Raw genomic sequence first — 23,841 nt, 5'->3', positions numbered from 1 at the left:
ATAATAATAATAATAAAACAAAAATATTTACAATAATAAAATAAATACTAAGACGGACAAAATAAAATATAACACCACTTAGCGAGAGTTAACACAACTTAAATAAGGATATAATAACCAGGGGAAAAAATGAACTCGAAAATCAACAAAAAAGTTCGTTGTATCACAGACGACAGCAACCTCCGTATTGACATTGTGTTATGCATTATTGGTAGTAGAGGGGAGCCGAAGGTCTACGTAACTGCCGTTCTCTTCGAATCTTCTCATACAATCATGGGAAGTTAATGCTGAAAAACAAAATGTCTACGAGTCAAAATGTTCATTATTACCAGGATAAAAACAAATAATACTGAAATATATTAATCAAGTTTCAGTTATAGATCTCCCCTTTTGTCCAAGAGGTATCATATCAAAATATTTTATGAATGGCGGGAAAAATATAAATTTCAAGAACACTCTAGTGACAGAGATAGTGACAAGTACAATCAAGTGTATCTATGCCGATGCTAAGAAATCATTTATTGGAGATATACATTGTTATTAATTAAGAAAATTATCTATTTATATTTATTACAAAGTTTTATGTTATAGGTTGCATGCATCAGGTAAATACAATAAATATTAGTACCATATAATGCTAATAACACTTAAAATAATAATAACATTTATCAAATATCATACAAACTAAATGAATTAATCGTATATATTGTATTTATATAGTATATACAGTTAATGTGTATCATGTTTATTTTTATCTTCTATAATATGTATTATACAGGGTGTTTAAGAATACGGGACATAATTTCAGGTATGTATTTCCCAAATGTAGACAATCAAAATAGTTCATTACAACATGTGTCCGGAAATGCTTTATTTCCGAGTTATAGCCTTCACAAATTGAAATTCACCGGAACGTTTTTCTTTCCGCAGGTCATTGCCGTCAAAGGAGACATTAAGAGGGCACTCTGACAGTTCATTCCGAGGCGAAGGTTACATTCAGTGTTGTGTAGGCGTTAGACTGTGCGACATGTATTCAAATCAAGAGCTGGCAGAGATACACTTCATGTACGGTAAGGCGAACAGCAATGCTGCGCTGGCTCGTCGTTTGTACCAGGAGAGGTACCCACAGCGACAATATCCAGATCGGAAGACATTTGTACGTCTCCATTACCGTCTGTGCGAGTATGGAAAATTTAACTCTCCTGGTTTGGGAAGGGGACGACCAAGATCTACATCTCCAGACGTACAGGAGGAGATTCTGGAGGCTGTGAACATGACTCCTCCTGTCAGCGTTGCAAGTCAATGTTCCTCATACGACTACCTGGAGACTGTTGAAAGAGTATCAATTGTATCCTTATCATTTGCAACGTGTACAGGCCCTGTCACCAGCAGATTACCCTGCACGAGTTAGGTTCTGTCAGTGGTTCTTGCAGCAGTGTGGTGCAAATCCGAACTTTCCTGCCTCAGTATTGTTTACAGATGAAGCACAGTTCACACGAGATGGCATACCTAACAAATTTCCACAATCAGCATGTATGGGCGTATGAAAACCCACGTGCAACTGTTCCATCTCATCATCAGGTGCGGTTCTCCCTCAACATGTGGGCCGGTATCATTGGTGATCGATTAGTTGGACCCCATGTATTTGTAAACAGACTTACGGGGCAGGGGTACACAAACTTCCTGGAAAACACCATACCTCATGTTTTAGAAGACACTCCACTTATCAATCGTCAACACATTCACTTCTTGCATGATGGCGCTCCTGCACACTTCAGTCGTACGGCTCGCCGGTACTTGGATCGACGGTTTCCTGATCGATGGATAGGTAGAGGTGGCCCAATTGCTTGGCCTCCACGCTCACCTGATCTGAACCCTCTCGATTTCTACTTGTGGGGCCATTTAAAATCATTGGTTTAGGCTATTCGTCTCCGGTGCCTGATTTGGAATCCCTTCGGAATCGAATTGTGGCATGTTCTGAGGACATACGCAATACTCCTGGAGTTTGGGATCGTGTTCGCAGGTCAATGAGACATCGATGTGAGGTCTGTATTCAAGCAGGAAGTGGACATTTTGAACATCTTCTGTAATGACAACGACCTGCGGAAAGAAAAACGTTCCGGTGAATTTCAATGTTGTGAAGGCCATAACTCTGAAATGAAGCATTTCCGGACACATGTTGTAATGAACTATTTTGATTGTCTACATGTGGGAAATACATACCTGAAATTATGCCCCGTATTTTTTAAACACCCTGTATATACTAGTTCAGTATTATCATCGATCTAATTATAGCCTATTTCCTGTCATATGAAGCACTAATATTTTGTAGAGCACTAGTTTCGCAATGTTAGTGCGTTTATATGGTCAAAAAGTAGCTGGACAGATCATTTCAATTTAGTAACAATCCCACTTACTGTTGTCATACTCTATTATTATTATTATTATTATTATTATTATTATTATTATTATTATTATTATTATTATTATCCGAAGTAGGTTTTAGTTTTCGTAGCGTCCTAACGTAAGCATTTAAGGTTAGTGTTTGAACCCTGAAACTCCAGGATATACTAACAGGTAACTTTACTAACATGTTTGGGAACGAAAATGCGCTGCCTGCCGATCACACTATTCACTTGATAAGAGTGATGGTTTGCGGTAGGGAATTCTGTGAATGAATGAAACGAGAAATAAGTTGTTCTAATATTACGGAGAAAGGTACCGTCGTTTTTCCATTCTCTCATGTAAACACCAATATGGTACTTTCGAATAGAATATGAATGCTTAGTTCAGATCTATTTTCTCGTGGCCAGAGATTTCAATAACCGGTACAATTCAAATCCAGTGGATACTAACTATGAGCAAGTGAATAGATTCGTTAAAGGAATTTATGCGAAATCTGGGATCCTCAAGAGAACTGGGTTCACTGTTTTTATTAGGTTATATATGTTACAATGAAATTGAATGTGTCCGACTGTAGCTATTATAATATGGCCTGTCTTCAAAGTTAACGAGTTCTTTGTTATCTCCAGTAGATACTACAAGACTTGTGGTGTTCAGAAAAAATCGATTCCTTTTTCCTTGTTGAAATTTCATTTTTCGAGTTTTACAAAAAAAATTATCAGTGGCCTTTCTTCTATATGTAGGCCAAATTTTATCAACAATAATCTCACTAGAGGTTTTAATTTATCTAGAGAAAATCTCTAGTAGAATTTAATTGACTATTACATGATTAGAAGAAAGTATATACAAATAAGAACAGCAGTCATCAGCACAGAGCACCCTGGGGCTAGCGTCTCTCTCTGCACTATGGTGTACTCGTAGCTGCTAGCGGGTATGCTTTCTACCTCTTCCTGCTGCACGACGCTTACCCTTTACCCTTTACCCTTTACCCATTTCAGCGAGTGTTGACGACCACTGTATTAGAAGAATTAAAGTACTCTAATACAATAAAATATTAATTGACTTACTAAAATTCTACTTTACTAATGTTAGATTCACCAAAAAGTTTGAATGGAGCAGACATTTTCAGTTGAATAACTATGCGGGAAACAAATGACGATCGCAAAGGATGCTTTATACTACCGTAAGGAATTTGCCTTTTGAAATGTTGGCAAACAAAGAAACAAATGCTAGGGAAGTGATAAAATTGTAGCAATAAACAGCCATGATTGTTTGAAACAGGTCTTTTCGTACCGTTTTATTGTTCAAAAGTAGTATGACGTAGTAAAAGTGTAACAGTCAACAGAAATCTCACTAGGGCTTTAGATTTATCTAGAGAAAATCAAAATTCGAGTAGGATATACTGTAATTGACTGTTACACGATTAGAAGAAAGTATATAAAGATTAGAAGAAATAAAGTACTCTACTACAATAAAAAATTAATTGACTTACTAAAATTCTATTTCACCAACGTTAGCTTCAACAATACGTTTGAAGGGAGCCGCCATTTTCAGTTGAGTATCTATGCGGTAAACAAATTACAATCGCAAAGCATATTTTATATCACCGTAAAGAATTTGTAGTTTAAAATGTTGGCAAACAAAGAAACAAATGGTAGGGAGGTGATAAAAACAGAAGAAAGTGTATAAAGGTTATAAGAAATAAAGTACTCTAATACAATAAAATAGGTATTAATTGACGTATTAAAATTCTATTTCACTAATGTTAGATTCACAAGACGTTTGAACGTAGCCGTCATTTACAGTTGACTATCTATGCGGGAAACAAATGACGATCGCAAAGCATGTTTTATAGTACCGTAAAGAATTTGCATTTTGAAATGTTGGCAAACAAAGAAACAAATGCTAGGGAAGTGATAAAAAGAAAAATGCTGGAGAAGTGATAAAATTGTAGCGATAAACAGCAATGATTGTTTGAAAGAGGTCCTTTCGTACCGTTTTATTGTTCAGAAGTAGTATGACGTAGCAAAAGTGTAATAGTCGACATATAATAGTCATCAAGTCCACACCTGTGGAGTAACGGTCAGCGCGTCTGGCTGCGAAACCAGGTGGCCCGGGTTCGAATCCCGATCGGGGCAAGTTACCTGGTTGAGGTTTTTTCCGGGGTTTTCCCTCAACCCAATACGAGCAAATTCTGGGTAACTTTCGGTGCTGGACCCCGGACTCATTTCACCGGCATTATCACCTTCATATCATTCAGACGCTAAATAACCTAGATGTTGATACAGCATCGTAAAATAACACAATAAAAAATAGTCATCAAAATTTATATTATAGTTATACTTCACAATTGAATAGGCCCCTAGAAATAAAACCATCTATACAATTAAATATTTTCAGGAGAGAGGAAAACTGAATACCATTCTTATTATCTTCTATGTATCAGCACAATTTTCTTCACACTGTGAAAATCTTGGCTTAGTTCGTGTCATGATGGACTGTATTTTGATGAAATAAAACCATTTTCAGAAAAAGTACAGATGGTCAATTTTTCTACTGACCATTTCAATTACAAACGGGTTTTCATAACTGAAAATGTACATTATAAAGCCATTTTTCCACACTCTTACTTTTACTGCATTTACTCACATTCAAACACTGTAATGCTTTAACAAATTTCGTGCTAAGAACTTGAAAATTTTTATCTCATGTCCTGGAAAGTATGAACAAAACTACATAACTTTTTTAAAAAATAAAGTATATATGGGTATATTCGAATATTGAAAAAACATTAAATTTTTAAACGGATTGGATTCAAATGTTTTCTTTCAGCTTACTCATGCATTCAAAATTTAAATTATATCTCTGCTGTTCAATTATATGCATTCCAAAGATGCAGTACAGTTTTTACAGGCCTGTGACTTGTATCTTGTAGGAGTAGATACATTTTGAAAATGTCAAAATTAAACAAAAATGATAACTGAAAAAGTATTGAACTGATACTAATGAAACTTGGAGGCTATGATAATAACAGGAGGTTGCTGTATAAAAAAAATAAGTCTGTAGCTTAAAAAAGTAGGAGACAGAAATTTCACCCATTTCATACCTTAAGACTCCTGGAGATTTCACTTTCACGTGTCGTCTTCATCATATTTTCTCAGCTACGAAGATTATACTCGGCAGTTCAGAAGTAGAGATGAACAAAATTTTCCCGCTCTCGCTCGCTGTGTTCGTTGCATTTGTCTCTCGAGTCTCGTCTCGTAACTCTCGTGCGCTTCGAGTCTTGCTCATCGTTCTCGAAGTAGCATTTGGTCGGCGTGGAAAGATTTCGTAACTGTGAATAACATAAATCATTGAAATAATATTTGAGACGTTTAATTGATACAAAAAACAAAACAAAACATTATCATAGTTATCAGAATGTTCTGGTTCTATTATCAGTTATTACTTATGGTTATACAATCAGAAAAAAAAAATTCTTAAATAAATTTGCATAACTTTAAATAAAGCGTTAATATTTTTTACTTGTGATTGTACATTTGATCTCAAACATATGAAAAAAAAGTTCTAGCCTATTAATAAGTGCCTAGTAATTAAATAGATTGGGGAACGGATTATTATACACTGAAAGTATAGACGATTTTTCAAATAGGCTACTTGAGCCCGGATGTTGAGACATTTATGACAGTTAAAATAGGCAGGAAAAAAAGACAATAAATACGTAAAAAAGGCACAATAATCTTTGAAAAAGGCATTATAAATTTTAAAAAGGCATAATATATTTTAGCAATAAATTTAAATTATATCAATATAAGTCACATATTTACTTCGTAGATGACACATGTTGACTTATAAAATACTTTTTTTTTTTCGTAATTAACTGTCTTTTCACAAACCTTACGTAACAAAACTGTTCCATCGGTTGAAAACACACGGGCACCAAATTCACTAACGTAAGCATGAAATTTACTTTTCAATGGTTTACTGAATTTAGGCATTCTAGCCAACTGATCTCATACCTTCTGTCACCTGACAATAACTGACTGTTCCTCACTCAAATTTCTTTCTCATACAATAATAAACACGTGTAGCACAAAATGGTAACAGTGAGATTTGAAAATATGAAAGTAAACAATTGAAAATTGTACGTGGCAACTTCTATGAGAACGAGCTTAATATTTAAAATTATAAAGCTGATGGTTGATATCGTGAAGACATGATAATATTATATTTGTAACTGTGAATTGTCGATCATTATTCATATTACACTAATAGTATTAATGCACGATTATTAGCAGATTAAGCACCGAAATAAATTACTTTTATTTACTATTGTTAGTGAGGTTAGTCTTTGTTTCAAATATTTAAATTTCATACACATTACATTACAATTAATTAGAAAACTGCAAATGAACTAGGAATATTGCTTTAAAATGACAAAAAGGTATTTATTATTGAATTAGTAAGAAACACCTTAAAAAGTCAGAATAGGCAAAATAAAAACAGGCCAGATCACTTTGATTTACTCCAAATCACATTTATATCTATGCAAATAATGTTTGCTTCCACCCAGTAAAAAAGGCATTTTGCCAAACATCCGGGCTCTAAATATAACAGTTGCCAAAACAGATAAAAGTTCAGTCAGGTATAAACAACTGTGACGATTCAAAGCTGCTTGACGTTCGAGAGTTGACCACTTCCGATGTCACGACAAGCAGTCAACGACGCCACGTAGGCAATATTGTCTTGCGGGTTTTCGGCTTTGGAGGCGCTGTTGTCTTGCTTTCTCGATCGTTGTTCAACTCTATTCAGAAGCGTAGCTGACATCAGTGTATGATATGGCGTCTGGTAAATGGTAATACTGCAATTAGAGTCAGAAAATAATTTGTTGGTTTCAAGTGTAGTTCTCTGTGTCAAATTGAATCACTGTTAGCAAGACTGAGCGCTTCGGAAGGCTCGCGTCCTGGGTGAGATTGGAGTCAAGAATTGCGTGTCTGTCGTCGGTGTGTTGCTGAGGCTGTAACCTGGTTCAGTAAATCTTATACGATCCTGTGGATTTTCGGCCGGGTGAAAGAAAGGGTTTTCTGTCTTTTATATTATTGTGAAGGAAGATAGAAAATACAAGATTGTTTGAGCCGTTTGTCCCCTTCTTAGTGTGGGCTGCAGCATCCTCCCCCTTTACGATCTAGATAAAGGATGGCCAACACACTATTATATTTGTCCATTGCGGAATGGAGAGAGAATCTTGCTCTATGGACGGATGTAGTAAATATACGGGAAACCTTTTAGACAAATAAGTTATACGAGAACTTTGAAACCTTTTATCGAAATAAGACAAGTATTTCATCCTCAACAAAAAGCTAAAGAAGGAGCTTTCCAATAGCCGAGAGGCATTCTTATACGCAATAGAATAGTTGTAAAGAGCTGTAGAATTTAAACACATTTCATTTGTCTTACTTTTGTTGTCTGCGATCGGTTACAATTACTTGGACACAGCTTGTTTGATTGGCTGGCTAAGGTCTTTAAAATTTCATCCACTAAAGGGAAAGACTTATACTCAAACTTCTTCATATACTCACCATCGAAGGGTAGAGTAATTGTGCGTAACGCACTGATTAATTGACTGGTTAACAGCTATTTTGCATCTGGTGTGTGATACATTAATTCATATCAATTCTTGGTTGTAGAAGCCGAAAGAGCCTTCAGAATTACTGTATGACGTAAGGGTTTTGAGATATTTTAGATTTTGTATGGATTTTTCGTATTTTTTGTTGTCATTATTCAGAGATATATCATTCATTCTTTCATTCATAGTGTTATGCCCGAGGGCAGGTCTTTCACTGCAAACCCAGCATTCTTCAGTCTTTCCTACTTTCTGCCTGCCCCTTTCAGCGTATTCCAAATCTCACCGGACCGGTGGACATCAATGACGTCACGCTGCAGCGAAATAGGAACAAAACTGCTGGAAGGTTCGATGGCTATCATGGCGGCTGTACAAGTTGTTATTGTGCTACGCTAGCAAGATTTTGCGAAATTTCCATACTGTCATCTCGCTCAAAGAAAAGGGAGCATAAACAATTTATTTCTTGAACCAGTACTAATAACTGGTCCGTTGACATGTTCGTTCATAAGTAACGCTGAGACATCTGGGACTGCAGGACGATATCAAGTTAACTGTATTGCAATGTTTGTCGAAGGTAAATAGTAAGAATGGATGGAGGAGTGATTGCGTAAAGGCATGCGACTCAAGCAACAGAATACTGGGTGTTCATTTCAAAGTGTGTCATGACGTCACTATTGTGAGTCAGCGATTTGAAGCGAGTTTCAGCTTTTATGTGAGAAAAGTTGCCTATTATTCAAGGCGTTGAATCTGAACTTGAGAACGTGTACGGTATAACTTGAACGTCGTAGCAACAGATGGCGGTCTGTACGGTCTGTGTGCTACCATAACCTCTTTCGAACTGTGTTTTGCGCGTGCAAGTCGTACGCAGGGTATTTGTTATCATCGGTTGCGTACCGCAACATTCCACAACACAAATCAAATGCTCCGTGTCCATGTTGACAGTCCAAGTTAATGTCAACAAATACGTAAGTAATCGTCTTAATCCTCTCCCCATATCCCGACAGTAAGGAAAAAACTCTCCTCAGTACGTGTTTCCAAATAGTTCACATTCCTGCCACTACCGGCGTTATCGTACGTATCGGTACGTACTCTTCAGAATGAACGCCGTACTTGCTAGGCAACTTCTCTGGGACATAGGTAATACGCCTCTGCGGAAGTGTAGGAAGATTGAATTCTCTAGGCTCGTCGGCTAGCCACATGACGGCATACAGCGAGCCATGACACACTTTGAACTGAACACCCAGTATTTTACGCTGTGTAGTGAACAGACTCCCAGGGTTGTATTATCTATCTTACATAACGTATAATATTTATAATGGCAGAATCATCAAATATATCAACAGTAAACAAGTTGATGCCACTCAGGCCACCTGTCGGACTTGGAGAATCATCGCAAATATAGGGCACACAAAGGGCCAAAGCATGCCTAATTTGCGGGTAGAGTCAAGCCAATGCATAAAACCTAACTTAAAAAGTAATTTCGGGTGGATTGAAGTATTGTTTTGTCCTTTTAGCACGTAGGAATTCAGTTGAATTGGTATGCTTGATGACTTTCGCCGGAAAATAGAATAAAATGCAGTATTTTCTCGTTTCAATTTAATCGATTTTTGTGATGGTAATGGTGGAGGTATTAGCGAGAAATTGTGCTTAAATAAAAATATGTATTACCAGAGGAACACTTTGCCAATCTTTATTTCTCTTCACTACTTTAATAATTGTATTTCTCCGGGACTCGAACTCTGATTTTCGGCGTGAAAGGTCGACTTGTACTGTAGCTCTTCGTCTGAGATGTGCTTCGTGATGTCTACTGTATTGCAATGGGCCATGCTATAGAATGCAAAACATTTCACACGTGGACATGTAAAAGTTACAACGCAATGCAAAATAGAGATTGAACATTGTTACTTGAGGACTATATATACATTGCAGGGATTTTTCTTGTTGTTTTCGGCAAAGGTAAAACACACACTGGTATCATTATTATTATTATTATTATTATTATTATTATTATTATTATTATTATTATCATGTACCAAAGTAATATGATATGCGTAAGTAATCACTTAATAATTCAAGACGGCGCTCATTCCTTCGGATCCCGGCCACTTAGTCACTCGTAATGAGTGCACCTCTGTAAATAGTACATTGGACTTTGTGCCACTCTCACATATTCTGTGACAAAGGGGAAACTGAAAGGTAGAAATTAAACTCAGGGATTCGATCCAGCATCGGGACTGGAATACGGTGTTGCTTAGTGGATAAAGCGTCAGCACGTAGAGCTGAAAACCCGGGTTCGAGTCCCTGTGCCGGAGAGAATTTTTCTCTGTTCTATCAATCCTTCATCACACACTGGTAGGTTATTCGTTAGTATTCTAATCTCGAGGGCTTTTTTTGTAGCCGAGCTCTGACAACTACTACTTCAATAATCAGGAATTTAGCACTGTATTTGTGAATAGTTACGCCTGGTTTTATTTATTTATTTTATTGGGTTATTTTACGACGCTGTATCAACATCTCAGGTTATTTAGCGTCTGAATGAAATGAAGGTCATAATGTCGGTGAAATGAGTCCAGGGTCCAGCACCGAAAGTTACCCAGCATTTGCTCGTATTCGGTTGAGTGAAAACCCCAGGAAAAACCTCAGCCAGATAACTTGCCCCGACCGGGATTCGAACTCGGGCCACCTGCTTTCGCGGCCAGACGCGCTGACCCTTACTCCACAGGTGTGAACTTTACGCCTGGTGACGGCACTCTTGACGGAAAATAGAATATATTGTTTTCTGGTTTATTTCTGAACCGATATTATCTGATGGTGGTGGTGGTGGTGGTGATTTTAGCCATAAATAATGGTGCTAAAATAAGAGATATCCGGAGAAACTCTACGCTAACTGTTATATTTCTTCGCTATTTTAATAATATTTTAGCTCTATTTCTTCGGAATTCGAACCCTGATTTCCGGCGTGGAAGGTAGACTTTTAGCTCTTCGTCTCCGATGAGCTTCGCAATGTCTACTTTACTGTAATACTAGAGAATACAGAATATTTCACACGTCGATATGTGAATATTAGAACGCAATGCAAATTAGAGATCTAATATTGTTGCTTACATTTTTGTAATATAATATATGACAAACCACTATTCAATTTGTTCACAAAAACGTGCTGTTATAAAGAGTTTTGTGATTTTATATGTAATATATTTAAGAACTTGTAAATAATTCAAATTATTGTAGTAGATATAAGTGTTAATTTTAAGTAGCAAGACTGGGTTACCCACGTCAATGTAATTCTATATGTAATATATTTAAGAACTTGTAAATAATTCAAATTATTGTAGTAGATATAAGTGTTAATTTTAATTAGCAAGACTGGGTTTCCCACGTCAATGTAATTTTATATGTAATTAATTTAAGAACTTGTAAATAATTCGAATTATTGTAGTAGATATAAGTGTCAATTTTAAGTAGCAAGACTGGGTTACCCACGTCAATGTGATTTTATATGTAATTAATTAAAGAACTTGTAAATAATTCAAATTATTGTAGTAGATATAAATATTAATTTTAAGTTGCAAGACTGGGTTACCCACGTCAATGTAATTCTATATGTAATATATTTAAGACTTGTAAATAATTCAAATTATTGTAGTAGATACAAGTGTTAATTTTAAGTAGCAAGATTGTGTTACCCACGTCAATGTAATTTTATATGTAATATACTTAAGAACTTGTAAATAATTCAAATTATTGTAGTAGATATAAGTGTTAATTTTAAGTAGCAAGACTGGGTTACCCACGTCAATGTAATTCTATATGTAATATATTTAAGAACTTGTAAATAATTCAAATTATTGTAATAGATATAAGTATTAATTTTAATTAGCAAGACTGGGTTTCCCACGTCAATGTAATTTTATATGTAATTAATTTAATAACTTGTAAATAATTCGAATTATTGTAGTAGATATAAGTGTCAATTTTAAGTAGCAAGACTGGGTTACCCACGTCAATGTAATTTTATATGTGATTAATTAAAGAACTTGTAAATAATTCAAATCATTGTAGTAGATATAAATATTAATTTTAAGTAGCAAGACTGGGTTACCCACGTCAATGTAATTCTATATGTAATATATTAAAGAACTTGTAAATAATTAAAATTATTGTAGTAGATACAAGTGTTAATTTTAATTAGCAAGACTGGGTTTCCCACGTCAATGTAATTTTATATGTAATTAATTTAAGAACTTGTAAATAATTCAAATTATTGTAGTAGATATAAGTGTTAATTTTAAGTAGCAAGAATGGGTTACCCACGTCAATGTAATTTTAATGTAATTAATTTAAGAACTTGTAAATAATTCAAATTATTGTAGTAGATATGTGTTAATTTTAATTAGCAAGACTGGGTTTCCCACGTCAATGTAATTTTGTATGTAATTAATTTAAGAACTTGTAAATAATTCGAATTATTGTAGTAGATATAAGTGTCAATTTTAAGTAGCAAGACTGGGTTACCCACGTCAATGTGATTTTATATGTAATTAATTAAAGAACTTGTAAATAATTCAAATTATTGTAGTAGATATAAATATTAATTTTAAGTTGCAAGACTGGGTTATCCACGTCAATGTAATTCTATATGTAATATATTTAAGACTTGTAAATAATTCAAATTATTGTAGTAGATACAAGTGTTAATTTTAATTAGCAAGACTGGGTTTCCCACGACAATGCAATTTTATATGTAATTAATTTAAGAACTTGTAAATAATTCAAATTATTGTAGTAGATATAAGTGTTAATTTTAAGTAGCAAGAATGGGTTACCCACGTCATTGTAATTTTAATCTAATTAATTTAAGAACTTGTAAATAATTCAAATTATTGTAGTAGATATAAGTGTTAATTTTAATTAGCAAGACTGGGTTTCCCACGTCAATGTAATTTTATATGTAATTAATTTAAGAACTTGTAAATAATTCAAATTATTGTAGTAGATACAAGTGTTAATTTTAAGTAGCAAGACTGGGTTTCCCACGTCAATGTAATTCTATATGTAATATATTCAACAACTTGTAAATAATTCAAATTATTGCAGTAGATATAAGTGTTAATTTTAAGTAGCAAGACTGGGTTACCCACGTCAATGTAATTCTATATGTAATATATTTAACAACTTGTAAATAATTCAAATTATTGCAGTAGATATAAGTGTTAATTTTAAGTAGCAAGACTGGGTTACCCACGTCAATGTAATTCTATATGTAATATATTTAACAACTTGTAAATAATTCAAATTATTGTAGTAGATGTAAGTGTTATTTTTAAGTAGCAAGACTGGGTTACCCACGTCAATGTAATTCTATATGTAATATATTTAACAACTTGTAAATAATTCAAATTATTGCAGTAGATATAAGTGTTAATTTTAAGTAGCAAGACTGGGTTACCCACGTCAATGTAATTCTATATGTAATATATTTAACAACTTGTAAATAATTCAAATTATTGTAGTAGATGTAAGTGTTATTTTTAAGTAGCAAGACTGGGTTACCCACGTCAAATGAATTCTCATTATAATAATATAAACTGAGGCTATAACTATAATCCTAATGTACTTTCGGATAAAATAGGGTGCAAGAAATTGTATATTCAAATAAATAAATGAATTGTTGTTTTAGGACTCTGTATCGAGATATTACAGGGACTTTTCTTGTCGTTTTCGGTAAAGATAAAAACACACTGCTAGGTTATTCGTTAGCATTCTGGTTCCGAGGCTTTTCTGTAGCCGAGCTCTGACAACCACTACTTCAATAATCAGGAATTTAGCACTGTATTTGTTTGAAACTAATCTGTGCAGATATCCGATACGGAATGTGTCCCTCATCCATTGGAAGTAGGGTGTGCTTGTACTCCGCTCTACATACTCATCCACATACAAATACAATATGGCGTCGTATTTGTGAGATGAGCGGAGAGAGAATTGAGAGGCTGGCTGCCGGTTTGCTTTTAATAAATGCGTGTTTGTCACTGACAGTTATGTACACAGACGCAGATGCTTTCTGGGCTGTGCTTGAGCCGCAGTCGAAGCCAGGGAGAGGAAAGCGGACGGAACGAGAGGGTAGGTAAGTGGGTGGGTGTGGGGTGAAACTGCGGTGTTCTCGTCGTTAGAGTTGGCATGAGCCACGCTAATTCATTTCCAATGCAACACGATAGAGTGCAGCAGCTTCGCCAGTTCTTCCCAGTTACTATGGTGGAACAAGGTTCACTCTCAACGGTCTCATGCGACTCGCCCTTTCACACAAGCAAGAAGAGTATTTTATCCTCCGCATGGGTTAGAGCCGGCCGGAGCGTCTTTCTCGTGTCATATCGACGGTGTTTAGGTGAAAGGGCTTAACCCTCATTTTTTAAATGTGACTTTTTCCCTGTAGTTAATGTAAATACTTAAAATTTAATTACAAAACGTGACAATATGTTTTTCACAGTTATGTTTTCATTCCTTCATATAAAGCAGTGGTTGCCAACACCATGAAATTGTGACGTAATAGAAATGCAACCCGCACACCACTATCGCAGGGAGAGGGGTGGAGTGCAGGTAATGCAGTGCATGACAGTGCAGAGACAGACTGTGACCAAAAACGATATAATATTCTTCTACTTATTAACTACACACACTTTTTCCGTGTTAACTTTTTATTCTCCTATTCATTATTTTTGTATTAATAAAATAAAATGTATTTTCTTATTTACCATAAAAAGAACGTGTACTTTACATAAGCAGATTTTTGAAATTGGAACAAAAAATATCAGGCTTGTCACGAAGTTGTAAATTACACTACATACTTCAAAACAACTTCGAAGTATTTTACCCCGATTAAGATATAGAAGGCAGTGCTTTTTATTGTTTGTTTTTTAATTAAATATTCGAATTACACTACATAGGCCTACGTCGAAATATTTTACTCTGATTAAGATATAGAAGCCGATACTTTTTATTGTTTATTAATGAAATATTCAAATTACACTACATACGTCAAAAAAAAAATTCGAAGTATTTTACTCCGATTGAGACATAGAAGCCGATACTTTTTATTGTTTATTTATTAATGAAATATTCAAGTTACAGGTAAGGGCGTGCTAGTCTTCATAACAGGAAGAATAATGACAACGGAGGCTACATTGTTCTTTTATATTTCATTTAAAATTTTATAACAGATTAAGTATCTCATATTTTTGACATCTGCAAAAACGAAATACTTTTCCTCCCATGCTCCTTGAACTTAAGTTTTTACTTATTATCTGTTTTGAAAAAGACATCGAAACATATTTAGCCTACATACTTGTAACATTACATGTGTACGTCCGCTGCTGATAAATATCTTTACTTATATCGAAGTGAAGGCTGTAAACAGAGGGTGGAGATATGATGTCATTGTTACGCTTGAGTGGAGACAGGGGCATGTGTCGCGACACAGCTTTTGGCGATCACTGATATAAAGCATAGATGTCCAATTGTAACTCGTACGAGGTAACCCTTGGCGTAAGCACCCGCAGCGCATATTCTTTAAGGTTGTTTTTCCTATTTTATATGGAAAGTTACTGACCTAAGCAGAGCATGCTTGACGTGCAGTATCTCCTGCTTCTATAGGCATATGGACACCAATGATATAAAGTAACTAACAATAATATGTTAAAATTTAATTATAGCTGTTTATGAAACTTTAACAATATTTTCTTTAAGTCCGTCATAAACTTATGTTATATAATAATGTGATATTTTTATTTCATTCTACTTGATTAACGTTTTCGGTTTTGTAAACCATCTTCAGATCACTGTTACCTCTATTGAAGTGTTATATTGATGTGCAATGGGTTACATTAACCGTATTGTATTAAAATATAAAATGTGAGATAAAACGTTAATGAATGTACATATTTAAAATGGTAACATATTAAATTAAATTAGTCTAAAATGAAGGTTGTTTTGCAGCGTACACAGCCCTTTCAGATATGAAACAATTCTTTTCTTATGACCTTCTACATAATAACTACCATGAAACTGCATTTACAAATAGTTATTACGTAATTATGAATCGTTGAAATCCGGTGGAATAGATATGTAGCATCATGTTTTGATTTACGCAGCGCCCAGGAGTGGTCTTGTGATCTGAAACTACGCGAAAGTTGTATTGTATTAACGTTATAAAAACAATTTTACAAAACAATTTTGATAACGTTATCTATTTATGTCAAAAAAGGAGGGGTTCTGTTTAACTGAAAATCATTACTTGCGGTATGGTAGAGATGTATCCTGTACTGAAGTCGGATGAGCCACAAGTGCGGTAGGGCGTTAGGTTTACAGAATGATTAAGTAATACCAGCTTGAAAGTTGGAGGGGGGTGGGGTATCAGTATATCGGAAGTTACGTCTGCTAGGAGATTTTAGATTTTAGAGTGGGCTATGATTCCCAAGTATAAAAAAAATTAACTTGTTTAATAGGCTTACTTTTTATCAATAGCTTATCTCTCATTTGAATTTGTATCCTGAAAAGCCGTTACTTTAGACTTTATATGCGAAATTGTCAAATTACATTCCATTGCTAATTTATGAAGATTATATGCAGGTATTTGAAGTTCATCTTCGGAGATAATAAATAGAATCTGATCATCCGCACGTAGCATTGTATTTAAAGTTCCCTTTTACATATCTAAGCGTATGTATTTAATCTGTGCAAAGGTTATGGAGCGTGTATGTATGTATGTATGTATGTATGTATGTATGTATGTATGTATGTATGTATGTATGTATGTATGTATTTTAATTGGTTATTTTACGACGCTTTATCAACTGCTATGGTTATTTAGAGTCTGAGTGAGATGAAGGTGATAATGATAGCGCAGAGTTACAGAACTGGCGATAGAGGGGTGGAAAGCATGGGGAAAGCGTTGGTTCCCCGTCCACAGTCCACCGGCGTTGAATGACGTATCTGTGGCCCGTACGCAAACACATAACACAGACACTGAATACAAATCCCCTTCCCTACAAAATCAATGACGCGGGGGTGAAAGGAGAGGGTGAGTGACGTATTCCGATGAGTGATGTAACGCCACAATTTTCGCCCAGTTCTGCAAGTTGTACTAGCGAGATGAGTCCAGGGTCCAGCGTCGAAAGTTACCCAACATTTTGCTCTTAATGCGTTGAGAGAAAACCTCAGAAAAGAAAACAACAACCAGGTAACTCGTCCCAACCAGGATTTCAAACCGGGCCCGCTTGTTTCACGGTCAGTCATGTCAATCGTTACTGCACAACGGTGAACTACTGTATGTTATGTACTTTGTTATGTAGGGATTCTATGTTATGTAATGTATGTTATGTATTGTATATTATTTAATATATGTAATGTATTATATGTTATGTAATATACGTTATATATTGTATATTGTGTAGTATATTATGTATGTTATCTAACATATCGTATGTACCAAACATCAAAATAGCAGTCGGCTTTTAAGTAAATATGTCTTTTGCCCAAGGGAAGGTCCTTCACTGCAAATCCATCATTATCCAGTCTCCTATTTTTGCCTTCCTCTTAGTCTCCTCATATGATCCATATATCTTTATGTCGTCTATCATCTGACATAATTAGGAACATTAAATCCAGACGCTTGAGATGGGCAGGACATGTAGCACGTATGGGCGAATCCAGAAATGCATATAGAGTGTTAGTTGGGAGGCCGGCGGGAAAAAGACCTTTGGGGAGGCCGAGACGTAGATGGGAAAATAATATTAAAATGGATTTGAGGGAGGTGGGATATGATGGTAGAGACTGGATTAATCTTGCTCAGGATAGGGACCAATGGCGGGCTTATGTGAGGGCGGCAATGAACCTCCGGGTTCCTTAAAAGCCAATACGTAAGTAAGTATCATCTGATATTTTCTTCTGCTCCGAATTTTTCTGCCGTTCGCCATTCTTTCCAGTACATCCTTCAGTAGGCAGTTTCTTCTCATCCAGTGACCCAACCAATTCCTTTTCCTCTTCCTGGTAAATTCCAGCATCATTCTTTCTTTACCCACTCTTTCCAACACAGCTTCGTTTCTTATTCTGTCTGTTCAATTTACACGCTCCATTCTTCTCCATATCTACATTTCAAATGCTTCTTTTCGCTTCTCTTTACTTCATCGTAATGTCCATATTTCTGCCCCTTACAATGCCACACTCTGTACAAAGCACTTCATTAGTCTCTTCATTAGTTCTTTCTCCAGAGGTCCGCAGAAGATGCTCCTTTTTCTATTAAAAGCTTCCTTTGCCATTGTTATTCTCATTCTGACTCTTTGGCAGCAGCTCATGTTACTACTTATGGCACACCTCAAGTATTTGAAGCTGTCCAGTTGCTGTACTGCCTAATTTACAATTCGCTAACGTTTAGAATATAGTATGTAATATTTTGCGCAATAACCACTTCTCCACAAAAAAAAAACATGTAGCATTCTCGAGAATAATTTGAACTCGGATCCCGGATGCATACATCATTCTTCCTTCAATAATTATGAGAACGTTAAGTCGTTAAGATCGTATCAAGTTAGCAATTAAATTAGGACAGGAGATTTTTTAAACTTCTTTTGATTTGCCATAAAGTCATAATGAATTTGAATGTCGCTTTCTTTATAGGTTCTTGCCAGATAAAGAGTTGCTCGGTGATTAAATGAATTGGTTTGCTTGCAGCGTGCGGGGCCGTGAAGGTTTTGTTTGATGGAAGATTCATGCCAGCGTTTCCACATGTTGGATTATCGCTTGTGCAAAGAGGCAGCCTCGGCGTGGACATTGAGAGCCTGCGTATCGGTAAGTCTTTGACATGTTTAGATACCTGTAGTTTACCAGGCGTGAGTTCCTTTATAAAAGATTTTATCATCCATTTCATTTACGCCAATCCCCTCCCAAATTATGCATGCATCAAATCATACGGGTTTAAATCTTACTCTTTTGCTCTTGAGAAATTGGCAATATTGGCCGAATAGTTTTAATATCATATAAATTAGTTTTTTATTTTTCAGTCAATCACTTATCATGTTAAGATGGCAGAAATGGATTCTGTTACATTAAAATACAATGTTAAAATACGTCACGAATATTTTCGACTTACTTTCAAGTCATCTTCAGGTGATAGTTTTCTAACAAACAAATATTTGAACTAGGTGAAAATATTATTTAAACACATTTATAAAACACTAGTAAATAGTCTGACCATGCATGTTTACATAAAATGGTTGAATGGCGTACATGGTCTTAAAATTAAATTGACATACAGATAGAGAACCTTCCAATGAACATAATTATAATACAATATATTGAGGCGCATGCAGTGTGCCTGAATTATGAAATTAAAATCGTTTAAAATTATTATACAGGGACATCATTTTATTTTTACTTCAATTTTTATTGTACCTGAGTTTTTGAATGTACTTCACTCCCACCCCTTCAACCAGCGAAGTTCAACCATCCTCCATACAGATCCAAGACCGCATATACAGACATAGTAGCCTTACGGTCATAGTAAACAGTACGTTCCAAAAATATGTTCGCTTTTTCCAGTGACGAAAGAGCTTTCAATATTGAATCATTTTCGCACATGCACTGTCGTCCATTTGCCTACGTCGTATCCCGGTTTCCCCCACAAGCTTTTATTCGCCAGCTAGTGGTTGGGCTGACTTAGCTCTTTTCTGAGAACATTAATTTCTGTTAGGAACTGGACGTCTACGTAATATTATACAACTGTTTAAAATAACTTAAATAAAAGGGCCTCGTTAAGTAATTAACTGTCACGTGATTTCCTCCCTTTCTACGACCCTACGACATAACCACTTGCACGGACAGTAGAAAGTATATCTGAGTAATTTTATCTTTTCGGATCGGGCAGAAGTGAAGAATGAATTTACAGTACGTAAGGTAATCTTTTATATAGTAGGTAGAGAATTATTTCAACATGAGTTACTAGTACGAAGGACGAAACTGATAATTGGGATTAGGTACAATAGTCTATAGTGCGATAATATGCACATTAGAACTGAAGCCTGTATCGAAATGAACGTCTACCATTTTTAAAAATGTGTTTAAATATCCATATTATGATTATTTTTCAATTTAACTTCATTCTCTATATTGTACGCTAATGCGCTGTAGACAGTATAATATACACTGCATAATGAATACGTCCGAATGAATAGCTCAGTTCGTGAGTAAAAACACTCATTGTTAATACTGTACTGTATTTTGATTAAACAAAAACCTAATGAAAATTATCAAACTCAAAATCGCGATATTTTCTAGTTTACGTAAATGGATGAACTACTTTTCTTCCCTCCTATACCTAGTAAAGTGATTTGTTTGTATATTACGCCAGTATCATGGAACTCCAGTCGTGGAAGGAGGTAGCAAACGGCGTTGATCCAAAGGTATAGTCAGGTTAATATTAAAAATGTTAGTAAAAATAAAATGATGTCCCTGTATATGAAAAAACTGAAGACTAGGCTTGTTCTTTATGACGTTCAATGTATTGGAAGACTGTATGAAGTGGATGTAAAAGAAAATCTCGGTCTATTTGCCGTGGTGAGAGGCATTATATGAAAGATGTACAGTGGAGGTTTTCAGATGATGTGGCCTTCTCATCTTGGCGTTACATGTAACGCACACATGTAATGCACACTGCATGCACCTCAATATATTGTATTATAATTGTGTTCATTGGAAGGTTCTCTATCTGTATGTCAGTTTAATTTTAAGACCATGTACGTCATTCAACCATTTTATGTAAAGTATGCATGGTCACACTATTTACTAATGTTTTATAAATGTGTTTAAATAATATTTTCACCTAGTTCAAATATTTGTTTGTTAGAAAACTATCACCTGAAGATGACTTGAAAGTAAGTCGAAAATATTCGTGACGTATTTTAACATTGTATTTTAATGTAACAGAATCCACTTCTGCCATCTTAATATGATAAGTGATTGACTGAAAAATAAAAGAACTAATTTATATGATATTATTTCACAAACTTATCTGAACTCAACATGACTTTTAAACGAATAGTTTCACTTCAGTTATTTAAGCGCCCTAGAAGCGTATTGATGGCGACCTTGGATTCAAAACTACTTTAACTATATGAAATTCATAATCTTGAAAAACAATGCATTTTAATTCCCAGAAGTCATGATCTATTTTCAATAATTGTGGTTACTTATTTTCACAAGGCATATTCCATTTTCGGAAATTTCATTAATTTTCTTGGCTTCTTGAAAAACGTCACAGCATTAACATCGTGTTCAGTGGTTTCTTCTATTGAAATGTCTTTTTTGTCATGGATTAGGCCTCTTCAAATCTTCAATAAAATTCCGGAACGAAGACTAAAGGCTCATTCACAATGAAAATTAAACATAACGTAAGCGTTAACTTAAAAATGTAAACGTTACGGTAAAATCAAGAGCATTCACGATGGGAACATAAACATAACCGCAAACATACTTGGTAACCATGGAAACATAACAACGACGCCATTTCCTCATTCTGTCGTATACTTCAGCGCTCCACGATTGTGTACTGTTTGCAAATCGCGTAAGCATAAGCATGAAAGTTTGGAGTTTGCAAACTTTCATGTTAACGTCTTACGGTAAAGTTTATGTCAATGCTTATGTGAATCATTTAAATGATCCCATTTGGTAGCCTGGGCGCAAACTTCTGTGTTTATGTTACGGTTATGTTTAATTTTCATTATGAATGAGCCTTCTCCTAACACTTAAGGCTCATTCACAATGAAAATTAAACATAACGTAAGCGTTAACTTAAGAATATAAACGTTACTGTAAAATCAAGATCATTCACGATGGGAACATAAACATAACCGCAAACATACTTGGTAACCATGGAAACATAACGACGACGCCATTTCCTCATATTCTGACGTATACTTCAGCGCTCCACGATTGTGTTCTGTTTGCAAATCACGTAAGCATAAACATAAAAGATTGGAGTTTGCAAACTTTCATGTTAACGTCTTACGGTAATGTTTATGTCAATGCTTATGTGAATCATTGTGAATGATCCCATTTGGTAGCCTGGGCGCAAACTTCTGTGTTTATGTTATGGTTATGTTTAAGTTTCATTGTGAATGGGCCTTAATTGCTGCATCCATAGTGGAATTATTTAGTGTTTTAAATTATCTCATGGCGTTGTCAGATTCTCTATCGGCAGAATCAGTGTTCTGTGACGTCATCTCTTAGGGCAATCGTGCTCTCTTTTAAGAACATCGGCATCCAGAGCTCTGAGCGGCGAAGAATAGCTGATATACATCAATACTGAACTCTATAGTGACTACCTATACATCTAATTTCGTGCATATGATTATTTTATACAATTTTGCTCGTTTTTGCATCCTTTTCGAGTTAAAAATTATTTTATATGAAATATTTCATAGGATTTTTGGGAAAGCCTAATATTGTAAAACTTTAATAATTAATTAACTATTGCAATTAGAAAAATAATGTGAGGACATTTTTTATTCCCTATGACATGAATAATCGTCAGTTAAAATAATGGCACTTATACCCTTACATCCTGAATATTTGACTTTTTTCTTAAGTTATTTATGCTCTAACATAAGTACTTTTTTGCCAGTTCACATCGCTTACACCCTGTATTATATAAATCTATACTAATAATACATCTGTAGCCGAAATTTTTCTGGTAATTTTCGATTTTCCAAAAATAATTGGTCCTAACATATATAATTAACCGCCCTGAAACCGAAAATCGCTTTTTTGAAATTTTTGTTTGTCTGTTTGTCTGTCTGTCTGGATGGGTGTTTGTTACCTTTTCACGCGATAATGGCTGAACCGATTTATATTAAAATTGGAATATAAATTAAGTTCGTTGTAGCTTAGAATTTAGGCTATATGGCATTCAAAATATTTTATTTAAAAGGGGGGGGTTATAAGGGGGCTTGAATTAAATAAATCGAAATATCTCCCTTATTATTAATTCTCATGAAAAATATTACATGACAAAAGTTTTTTTAAAATTAATTTCCGATACGTTTTATTCCATGCAAAATTTTGATAGAACTGATATTTAATGAGATAAATGAGTTTCAAAATTACAGTAACAACGCCATCTAAGGCGATGTAATGTCATAAAAAACAAATGACTTCGTCTATAAGGGGCCTTGGACAACAACAATCGAAAGCTATGAAACATAGCCTACAGCGAATGTTTCTGTGTTTGTATGAAGTAATATCGGAAGCTAAATTAACCTATCTGTGTAATTAATTATTAATTCACTATTGGAAAGTGTAGTTTCTCTAGATGGACATAATGCTATAATTACAGTAACTTCTGAGTGAATCGAGGACAGGTAAGGTTAAAATAGTTTCTTATGCACAGAAATCTGGATAGGCTATTCTGTACATTCGTTCCTGTATTTCCTAAAATAATTTTTATGACCAAATGAGTGGTCTCTGGATCAAAATGATCGCATTTTAATTTTTTTAATACAATTTAAATTAAGTAACATAATAAACGATTTATCCTTCTATCCTTTGATCCCTGGATCAAATGTCCTACTTTAATTATGTAATTACTTTATATTTATTTCTAACAGGTGCAGCGGAGCGCACGGGTACGGCTAGTATTTTAATAAGGTTTGCTCTGTGTTCAGAAGTAACCTGAATTTAGACTAGTACAGGGTGGTTATTATTAAATTGACGATGTTCAGCGTGGCACAGCACGGACCCTAATGATCGTAGGAGTGCGAAACCTCGTGTAA

The 23,841-nt window shown here is 35.0% G+C and overlaps 1 protein-coding gene across 1 annotated transcript in view; it reads left to right on the top strand.

Moving 5' to 3' along the window:
• LOC138707744 (uncharacterized) overlaps positions 1–23,841 on the top strand; it is a 527,149-nt gene that overhangs the window by 196,908 nt on the left and 306,400 nt on the right. Inside the window, exon 4 of the mRNA XM_069837609.1 lies at positions 18,749–18,865. Coding sequence (XP_069693710.1) covers positions 18,749–18,865 — 117 coding nt within the window. The remainder of the gene's footprint in view (positions 1–18,748; positions 18,866–23,841) is intronic.

Source organism: Periplaneta americana, chromosome 10 (assembly GCF_040183065.1).
Source record: "Periplaneta americana isolate PAMFEO1 chromosome 10, P.americana_PAMFEO1_priV1, whole genome shotgun sequence".
NCBI lineage: Eukaryota > Metazoa > Arthropoda > Insecta > Blattodea > Blattidae > Periplaneta > Periplaneta americana.
Note: the sequence above shows the minus strand (reverse complement) of the source record. Positions and strands in the feature narration are given on the sequence as shown.